Source organism: Nestor notabilis, unplaced genomic scaffold (genome assembly GCF_000696875.1).
Source record: "Nestor notabilis isolate BGI_N333 unplaced genomic scaffold, ASM69687v1 scaffold6692, whole genome shotgun sequence".
Taxonomy (NCBI): domain Eukaryota; kingdom Metazoa; phylum Chordata; class Aves; order Psittaciformes; family Psittacidae; genus Nestor; species Nestor notabilis.
The window spans coordinates 41,320-51,469 of record NW_009918728.1 but is presented as its reverse complement, the minus strand read 5'-3'; the positions used below and the strand labels follow the sequence as shown (position 1 = coordinate 51,469).

The following is a 10,150-nucleotide window of genomic DNA, read 5'->3' as shown; positions in this document are numbered from 1 at the left end:
CCCCCCCCCCCCCCGCAGTGTTGAACTAATAACATTTAGCTAATGACTTTTGTCGTCTGAGAAGGCAACTTCGGGCAGCAGAAAAAGCTTTCAAAAGCAGAGAATATGGTTGACCTAGAATTGCTTTTTTTGTTCTTTATTGTTACAAGACTTCTCTGCATTCAGCTCACTTTTAAAGCAGTCCCAGATGAGCTTGGACATTTATATTGTAGAGGAAGTAAAGAAGAACCCTGTTTCATTTTGTGTAAGGTGTAAAACTCTAGCATTTGCTAACAAGAGGAACCAAATGGCTAATGAGTTATGGGTAGAGTGAATTAAATGTGCAACATGAGCATGGTGATACAGGAGAACTTGCTTTCTCTGTGATTTCTCAGCATCCTCAGGTGGCAAAGAGCAGAGTGTAGGCTTTATCTTGTTCTTGTGCTCTGCGCCTAGATAAATGTTTTCTTTGAGTACCACTTTGAGGTTTGTCTGGGCACAAAGACGTCAAACTCTGTAATTATGTCTCAGTTAGGCTTTGGAATACCTTTAAATATCAACCCAAAACTCTTCCTAAAGCGTGGTGCTGCAGTCAGTGCTGCTGGATCAGAGACCTTCCCTCTGGGAAATGGAAACAACATGGATATATGTGGAAAAATTGAGAGGAAGCCCAATGATGTGGACTGACTTGTGGATTTAAGTGGTGTTGGGTCATTCAGCTCAAACCCACTCAGCTTTCAGTCCTACTACTTGGTTCCTCCTTTTCCATTTGAGGTCCCAAAGGACTTGGATGTGTAGATTACTTGCATGACCTACAACAGCAAGAGCTATGTAATTGTAGGAAATGATATGACCTTAAGACAAAGCTAAAAGATTTGTCTTCTAAGAAGTATTGTCTCCTGGATATTCCCTCTGCCCCTGTAAGACCTTTAGTAGTTCTGGGGTGTGACAAGTCTGGTGTCCTGTGCTCCTCTCTTTGTGACCGGTCAGTGTTAGTAACCCACTGAGGGAGAAAATCCTTTTCATATGAAAAGTCACCATTTGGGATTGAATTACTGTGAAGATGTCTCCATATGGAAAGTGGGTTTTTCCTCTCTCAGGCCATTGATACTAACCTGCTCCAGGGATTGAAGTTTAACCTTTCATTTACTCCCCAGTTAACATCATCTTGTTGCATCTGATGCTACTTCTAAAGTGTGTGTCGTGACTTCATTGCTGAGTGCCTTGTGCCCAGGGTAATTCCTGCTGCTTTGTGTCTGTAACACTGTATGAGAGGTCTGACCAGCTACTGCTTGGGAAACAGACCACTTGGACACCAAAATCTTGCAACACCATGCTGAAAATGGAGATAAGGAGGGGGCGGGGGGAAACAGGTTTCCAAGCTGTCCCTGGGAGGTGGAGACCATCTTATCTGAAGCTGCTCTATTGCGTGTGTGTGAACACAACTTGTCATCGAAATGGGAATTTCTGATTAAACATGTTGGAGTTTCCAGCTAACAGTGGCCAATTTGCTGCTGACTTCACTTGACATCACTGAAAGGGAATATCAGATGTATCAAAAGAGCACTATCTTTTCAATCACAGCTTGTCTCAAATACCAGCATTTGAATGCAGAGAGGTCAAGTGCTACTTCGTTTTTAAAAGTTAACCCCAAGAACAAGCATCTAGCTTCTATTTCGTTCCTCATTTGGATGAAGAATTGCGCTTACTGATGGTTTTGTTTGGGTTTTTTGATTTTAAAACCTGATCTCACATAAAATGAGCAGTTTGAGTGGTCTGTGAAAGAGACTCTTCTGCATTTTGCTTTCTCAAGTGGACGTCCTTCTTTGGGTGTCGCTATCCCAGTAGTGTTCCATTTGCAGTTTGTCTCCTAGAATTAAATGAGACCACAACTGCCTGATTGCTTATTTTTTTTTTTAATCAAAATTATATAAATTCAGGTAAAAGATGTAAATGAGATTGCAGTTGTCTTGTATTCGCTTAACCTAAAAGTTAAAAAGCTGCAAGTCAGACACACAAGGCCCCAGCAAATTCCAGCACAGCAAGCCTGAGAGCACTAAATGTTGTCTGGGCATTGCAGCTTAGCAGAGATGTAGGTAAGAGTTGGAGATCCCGGCAGGGGTTTTTGTGTGTTCTTTTTTGTTTTGTAGGGTTGGATTTTTTGTGTGTTCATGAGGCCTGTAGGGACAGGACAAGGGAATGGCTTTAACCTGCCAGAAGAGAGATTGAGATTGGCTCTGAGGCAGAAGCTCTTCCCTGGGAGGGTGCTGAGGCGCTGGCACAGGGTGCCCAGAGGAGCTGTGGCTGCTCCATCCCTGGCAGTGTTCAAGGCCAGGTTGGACACAGGGGCTTGGAGCAACCTGCTCTAGTGGAAGGTGTCCCTGCCTGTGGCAGGGGATTGGGACTGGATGAGCTTTAAGGTCCTTTCCAACCCAAACCAGTCTGTGATTCTGCTTCATCAGTGTTGAGGCCAAAGAGTTCACTGTCAACAGAACATGAAAGCAGATTGCCACTGTCAAAATCCTTCTGGATTAAATCTTTAACTTTCCAGTTTATGTAGGAACTAGATCCAGATTTTCTTAGTGCCTTTTTCCTGGTGTTAGCATTTATGCAGTGCTTTCTGATGGCAGCATGTGTGCTTCCTGTTTCCAGGATCACTGCAGGCTGATCACTGCTTCAGATTGTGCCTCAGCCCAGCACAGACAGCATCAGCACCAGCAGCACTCGCTGGATGTGCTGCTGTCCTGCCAGGAACCTCCTCCTAAGAAGAAACCACAGCACTTATTTTGCAGGCTACATGCTTAAAGACACTGCCTTTAGCATCCAAGAAAAAAACATTCATTTTGCAGCCCATAGGACCCAAGTATGGGGAAATGAAGCAGAAACACAGTTGAAAATATGTGATAATAGCTAAGTGTCAAAACCCCTCCACTGATCCAGTATCTGACAGGTTTTCTGCACTGAAATGATAGTCCTAGTTTTAAATAGATATGAAAAGAAGCTGTGTAGCTGAAGAAAGGGGAAAAAGATACACAGAACTGGAATGCCTTTGTCACATTATTAGTAGGTGGATATTTTTTCTCCCTGGGCAATAATCTAGTACTGGACTATTGGCTGGATGAATGTTTTATGTTGAAAAATGCCACAGTGGTATTTTCCACTTCCCCTCATTCTGTTTCATAACTGGTGTTCCAAGCACTTTGCAGATGACTATCCAAAAGGCTGCATGGCTGTGACTAAATTTGTATCCCAAATCTGTTACCACGAGGCGTAACTAAACGTACAGGATGAAAAAGCCGTTTGCTGACTTGCAGAGTGACGAAGAGGTTCATTCCTGACCAACTTCCTCACCCGACCAGCGCTGTGGGAGCGTGGTGGGTGAAATGAGCAGCAGGCAACAGCTACCTCTTGGGAATTCATTTCACCCTTGGAAGTAAGGAATGCATCAAAGGAGAAGGGGACACAGCAGCATTGCCATGGTAGAGGCTGCTATAGCAGTGGCCTTCAGCTCAAGCTGAAACTATAGCTGCTACAAAACCTAGGTATTTTTTGAAGGCTGATAGCCTTCAACAAGGCTTGCATTTACTTTATGTTCTTCATAAATGCTTAAGGTTACTTTAGACATGAAATGGTTCCAGACTCTGATTTTTAACGTGGTGTATATTCTTACTTCTAAGGGCTGCTTTCAGCCATTCTTACGAGCCATCAGACTCGTGCCTTATTCACACTCAGATTTCAGACATCAGCAAAGTTGGGCCATTTGAAATGTCTTGTGTTCACAGGATATTTTCCTTACATAGACACAAGCCTTTTTGCAGGGGGAAGTCCAGAAATATTATTCGGAAGACTCTAACTTCTCTATAGCAAATGGGTTTATTTTAAATCTCAAAGTAGAGGTACCAAGTTACAGCCAGAAAGAAGTTACTTCTGAAGGCCTGGCTTGTCATTATGTGTGGTTACAGGACATGTGTTTTTCCATGTTACAGTCAGTAGCATTGAAATAAAACATCGATTAATGGTGTTACACAGGAATCTGTAATGATGTTGAATATTAAACAATCTAAACTAAATTATTCTCTTTTCTCCATATAGGAGTGCTGATCCATAAGTTGTTGCCTTCATTAAGTTTTATTGTGACTTTCTTGCTGTTCCCCATATTAGTGCACTTACGTTCCTTGTGTAGTCTTTTTCCCTTCCTGATTCCCCTTTTTCAGTTTTAGACTAGTGTGGCATGGTTGCCAGGAAGGATTTGTGGCTATTTAACATGTCCTTTGTTTCAGAGCCGAGGATCAATGCCAGTGAGGATGTAGTCATTCATCTGTACGGTCCGGCTGTCACATTGCAGTGTAACCTCACCACAAGTCCCAGCCCTCTTTCTGCCAGTTACTGGGTGAAGAATGGAGAAGAGATCCCTGGCACTAGAAAACCTTCAAACACTACAGAATACAAGTAAGTCCTTTCAGAATCATCTTCATGGGAGAATGATAAACCTGGTAGACCTGTGGCTTTGGAGCATGCATTGGGATTCTAGGGTTCCTGGTTCAGCTTTATAGTGGTCAGATGAATGGAGCTGATCTGCACTAGAGGTTCCACAGAGTATGAATAGTGTTAAAAGAAGGATGCTGGGAAGTTTGTTGACTCCAGTGTGTGTCTAACATAAAGATGGATCTGCAGCTGTGCATCTTCATCACAGAGAGAATTCCAGCACACAAATCACTGCTGAATTCAGCTGGTTTAGTCATTTTCTGGCCTTGGGAGATGAACTCGGTGTTCTCAGAGTTGTTAGTGATGAGTTGTCAGGTCACTACCATGAAACGATACCAAATCTTGATTAAACATTGCAGCTGTATTGCTCATGCTTCTTATTTGTCAGTACCCCACGTTTTCAGCTTTAATCTGTTCCACATGAACATGTTCTTTGTCTCTACCTTCCATTTAAGGGTGTGAAGGAGAACAGAACATGTACAACCGTATCTTCCGTTTCACTGTAGAATCATAGAATCCCAGACTGGTTGGGTTGAAGGGACCTTCAAGCTCATCCAGCTCCAACCCCCTGCCACAGGCAGGGACACCTTCCACTAGAGCAGGTTGCTCCAAGCCCCTGTGTCCAGCCTGGCCTTGAACACTGCCAGGGATAGGGCAGAAATCCTTCGAGGGTTTCTGTATTCCTGCAGTGGGGCTATCTTGCCATGGAGTTGATGAGAGCATCTGAAGCTTGCTCTGATCTTGAAGTGATGCCATCAGAGCTCTGTTTTGCGCGTGCAATTTTCTTGCTTTCTTATTTTGTCCTTCCATTTCCTTCACTCAGTGCCAGCAGGATAGCAAATCCAGCTTTGTGTTCAGTGCCAAGCAAAGATGAAGAGCACTTAAGGAATGTTTTAACCCACTGCTGGTAACTCATTCTTTAGAGACATTAAACCCCTTCTGACCCTTCTGCTCAGCTCTTAGCTCCAGAATGAGGTGCTTATGTCTGGTCAGGGCTCACTGTTATATATAGTGCTTGTTGTTTACTGTTCCTTGGCTGTACAGTGAAACAAGGAAACATGCCTACGCACTCAGTGGGCTTTTTTTCATCTCTAGTGGAGTACTGTGGGCTCTTTACCGCACTGATGTTGCTTCCTGGTACAGGATGAAGAAATATTCCAGGTTTTCCTTGCCTTAGCAAAGCATCCTTGCATCCGCAGGATTATGGAAGTGAGGTTTGATTCTGATAAAGCTGTGTTCAAGTTTTTACCTTTTGCTTCCACTTCAGCTCACTTCGCATTATCTGTTCAGTTTTGCAGTTAAAAAAGTCTCATTTAGTTCCATAATTCTATCTTGTTACTTCCTGCATTCAATGTTTAACACTCGGTCTGACTTCTGGAGGCTCTGCTTTCCTATCTAGCAATTAACTTGATTAGTAGCTTTGTCCAAAGCACCAGTTTGAGTGGTACAAGAGGTGTTTTGCATCAAAGGTACTGAAAATTGCGTGTTATTATTCAGGGAACTAAGTATCAGTCTGACTTCTCTACAATCTGTTCCAAGCCAAGGTGGATTTTCCTTCCAAATTCCTCTGTAAAGGAAGAATTAGACTTGGTTTCAGTTTTCACTTCCTGGAGAAGAAAGCAGCAAGATGGGCAGACCATAAAGTCCCTTTGTTGCCAGTGAGTGAAGGGGTTGCTGAACCACACTGCAATCACAGTGACAGCTTGAGGAATGAGCAGATCTGTGTTTGCAAAGTAAAGCTTGAATTCCTAATAATTTTTAAGCTGCTTTGCTGCATTTTGTGGGTTCAGGCTTTCTGTGGCATTTTGTTGTTGCAGATGATCACGCTGTGTTTGATCTGTTTGTTAAATTCTAGTTTGATTTAGTTACTCTTTAAATCTAGCAATGCCAGATCCTGCCTGTGAAGATCCATGCAAGCAATGGCAGCATAGTTGTGGTTAAAAGGAGAGATTTAACACCAGCATTGGTTAATCTTTTGTATTCTCTTAATTTTCCTTTAAAAAGTTTCAGGTTCTTGGCTTTTCATTTGTTTAACATGTGTTGGTTGACTGTAAAACGTTGTTAGTACTTGAAGGTCAGTGTTGTTTGCCATCCAGAAAGCTTCAGAATTTATAGGTTCAACTACTTGCCTTAAAACCCCTGCTGCAGGCAACATTAGGAATGGAATACAGTGCTCTTAGTTCTTCGTTCCATCTTGATGGAGCTGCTTTTGCTGGAAAGCAGCTAAAATCAGGATGCTCAGAGTTAAATCTAGGGGTTTAGTTCACCATTTTAACAAAAAATGGGCAGGGATTATTTGCAGTGCATTATTCTACAAGCAGAAGTGCCTGGAAGTGGTTATGGCCATTCTGTGCTTTCATTGTAGAGCTGTCCCTTGTCTACACTTATAGTATGGAGCAGAAAAGTAGTGAGTTCTTTGCAAAGTTCTCACCAGTTAATTCAGACTTAACTGAGCTAAACCAATAAAATCCTTGGGGTTTATTGGTATTTCTTGTTTTGCATCTGCTGAAAAGCCTCCACCTGCAAAAAGCTGGGCTCTTCCTAAATCCACAGGCCTGAAGGAGGCTGTTGCTAAACAGGCTTGTTTCAGGTGCTTGTCTGTCTTTAAAAGTTGGCAGCTGGATCAGTTTACACTTGCTTTAATGATCCATGGTAATAATACTCAAGTACTGGCTCTTGTAGTTTCGCACTGTAAGAAAAGCAGTTTGTGTAGAACTGAAAGAATAGAGAATCTTTTCCCCCTTGCCCCTGCTTTTAAGTATTGACTGTAATGGGTAAGAAAAAGCAGTGGTCAGAGTATGATAACTTAATTATTACATGCAATTAAAGAAAGCCAGGCATCTTCTGCCTACCCACACTATTGCAGATCTCTAAAATAGATTATCTGAAAGATAAGAGCAGCCTTCCAGTGTCTGAAGGGGGCTACAAGGCTGTTGGAGAGGGACTCTTCATCAGGGACTGGAGCGATAGGACCAAGGGGTGATGGGTTCAAACTGAAACAGGGCAAGTTCAGGTTGGATATAAGGAAGAAGTTCTTCCCTGTGAGGGTGCTGAGGCGCTGGCACAGGGTGCCCAAAGAAGTGGTAAATGCTCCACCCCTGGCAGTGTTCAAGGCCAGGCTGGACAGACTCTTGGGCAACATGATCTAGGATGAGGCATCCCTGCCCATGGCAGGGGATTAGAGCTGGATGATCTTAAGGTCCTTTCCAACCCAAACCATTCTATGTATTAACTTCATAACCAACTTTCACCAGCAACTCTGGAAAGTAAGTGCTGTAACTAGTGAAGACTTGAGTCCAAGGACTGTGTTTAATTGAGCAGCTTTTTACATGTGTCTACACAGTTTCCATGTATAGGGAAATAACTGAATTATTTCCTTACAGTGCTCTCTGCAGGGTTGCTCTTCATCTGCATGCTATTTGCTTCATGTGTTTTAAAACAAATAATAATAAAAAAGCAGAGTCAAGAAGCCTTTCAGTAGAGGGAGCGATGAGGAGAACCCTGTGGAGATGTAAATTCTGCATCGCATCATCATATGCTTCTCTAGTCTAAGATGCCTTTTGTAGGTCAATATCTGAAGAACATATGCACAGAGCTTTTAAGTATCCACGAGCTTTCTGAAAGGCAACAAAAGCTGGTGAACTTGAAGGTAGCACCATCTCGAGTGTAAATTCATCTTAATTTTTTGGGTGGTTGGCATTTGTTGTAGCTCAGATCTAACTCTGGCTGGTCTGCATCTAGTTTGTCCTCAGCTGGTTGTTACTGCATCAGTCTTGCCTAGTTCTCGGTGGCAGCATATTCCTGTGTGGTGTCTTCCTTCAGGAGTTCACCAGCTTTTGCAATTTTTCCACATCCAGTTTGGATCAGAGAAAACAATTAATGGAGCAGTCTCATACCTGCTCTGGGAAAAGGAAAACAGCTTTGGAGAGGAGTGGCAGCATTGGTTGTATTTGTAGTCTGTTGCTTCCAATTGGCTGTTCTATACTACTGACGTATACTACTGACATACTACTATACGTCTCCATACTCAGTGGAGGCAGTACCTTCAAATCATGTTTCTCACTCAGTGGGAGGCAATACCTGCCTAGTAGGCTACTGACTTGAGGATGACTTACATCAGACTAACTGCAGTGTGTAGTTAACTGATGTTGGGCTCCTTCTTTGCTTTTAAACTAAATGCAGCTTTTCCAGCTAAATTGCTACTGGCTTTCCAGACTAGAGCTCACCCTTTTCTTCGGCTAGCACCAGCCTTTATTTCAAGTAGGTACATCTGTACAACATATCTTGAATTAACAAGCAATAGCTATGAAATTCAGTGCAAAGATTAAAGTGGGGGGAGGGGGAAGAAATAAGCCCCTAGCCTGCTTGGTTTTGGTTGCTAACACAGTATTTAACACAGCTCCTGTGTTCTCTCCCTGTCTGCAGGATTTTGAAGCCCAGAGCAGAAGAGTCAGGGGAATACTTGTGCGTGTTTGTGTTTTCAAACTCTCCTATAGCCAACGCCACTATAGAAGTGAGAGGTACTTTTTTGTTTGGTTCTTTTTTGTGTGTTTTTTGTTTCCTCTCCCTGCAAGTGAAATGCTTTTGCTGCCTCTGCTCTTTGCTGTGTGTCTGTAACTCTGAGGCCTCTCCTAATGTTACAGTGCCTGTGTCCAATCCTTGCTTATGATTTGAAGGGAAAGGCATAGGGGGACGATCTCACAGATATGGGAGTATGGCCACTGCATTTTTGTCCCACACAGGGGATACTAAAACACCTCCTAGCACACACCTCTATGTTCCTTTGGTAAATCTGGCTGTCACAGGAGAGCAAGCCTGGCCAGCAGGATAAAGATTGCTGTAGAATATGTGTATGCTCCTGCAAGGGCTGTTGTTTCTTTCCTGTCTCACAGTAACTCAGGCAATTTGAATGTATTCAATGTACTTTGAATTTGTCCTGAGAAGAGGGGAAAGATAACTATCATCTCCTGTGTGGCAGCTTGGAACTGGTTTTGTCTGCAGAAGCTATTTCAGTTTCTGGGTTCTGGTTAGGACAGATGCCCTGTACCAGATGGGGGTTTTCTACTTTCATGCACTTTTTCTTTTTACTGTCTTGTGCATGTTGGTAGTCTCCTGACATATTTAGGAACCTAAAATCATGGATAGAAACTGCAGAATGTGAAAGGTTTGCACTGAGTTTTGCTGTAGTTGTTGAACAAAAGAGGAGGGTTTCTGTTAGATGTACAACATAGGGGTGATGTGGAGGTGATGGAGTTTTACACTGTGTTAAACTCCTGCCACAATGCAGTTGAATAACTGTGAAAATCACTGCAGGAGCCTTGGTTTGCCCCTTATGTGCTGCAGTAAGGTGGAATTGATGCATTAGGGCAGCTTTGTAACCAAAGGCAGATGAGTTTACCCAAAAGCATGTTTGAAGTCTCACAACCAGCCTACCTGTGCCTGGGACTAAACTGATTCTCGCTTTATGAAGGTGTGCTTACTGTAAACTTGTCTAAAAGTAAGCTAGCATTCCTTACAATCCTCCTTAAAGCCCTAGTTCAATGTGAGCTTCCCCTGCTGCTGGTTGAAAATAGCAAGGGGGAAGGAGGCTGCTTCACACTGTGTCTCAGCACCCCTGCGCAGTGATGCAGCCCAGCCTGATCTGTACTGTGATCCTTGCTCTTTAAATCAGGACCACAGATGTGTA

General features: G+C 43.1%; 1 protein-coding gene across 1 annotated transcript in view; it reads left to right on the top strand.

Moving 5' to 3' along the window:
• Positions 1-10,150, top strand: part of NPTN (neuroplastin) — a gene marked incomplete at its 5' end in the record, with an annotated part of 31,947 nt that overhangs the window by 1,081 nt on the left and 20,716 nt on the right. The window contains 2 exons of the mRNA XM_010009875.1: positions 4,260-4,428; positions 8,890-8,984. Of these exons, the coding sequence (XP_010008177.1) occupies positions 4,260-4,428; positions 8,890-8,984 (264 nt within the window). The remainder of the gene's footprint in view (positions 1-4,259; positions 4,429-8,889; positions 8,985-10,150) is intronic.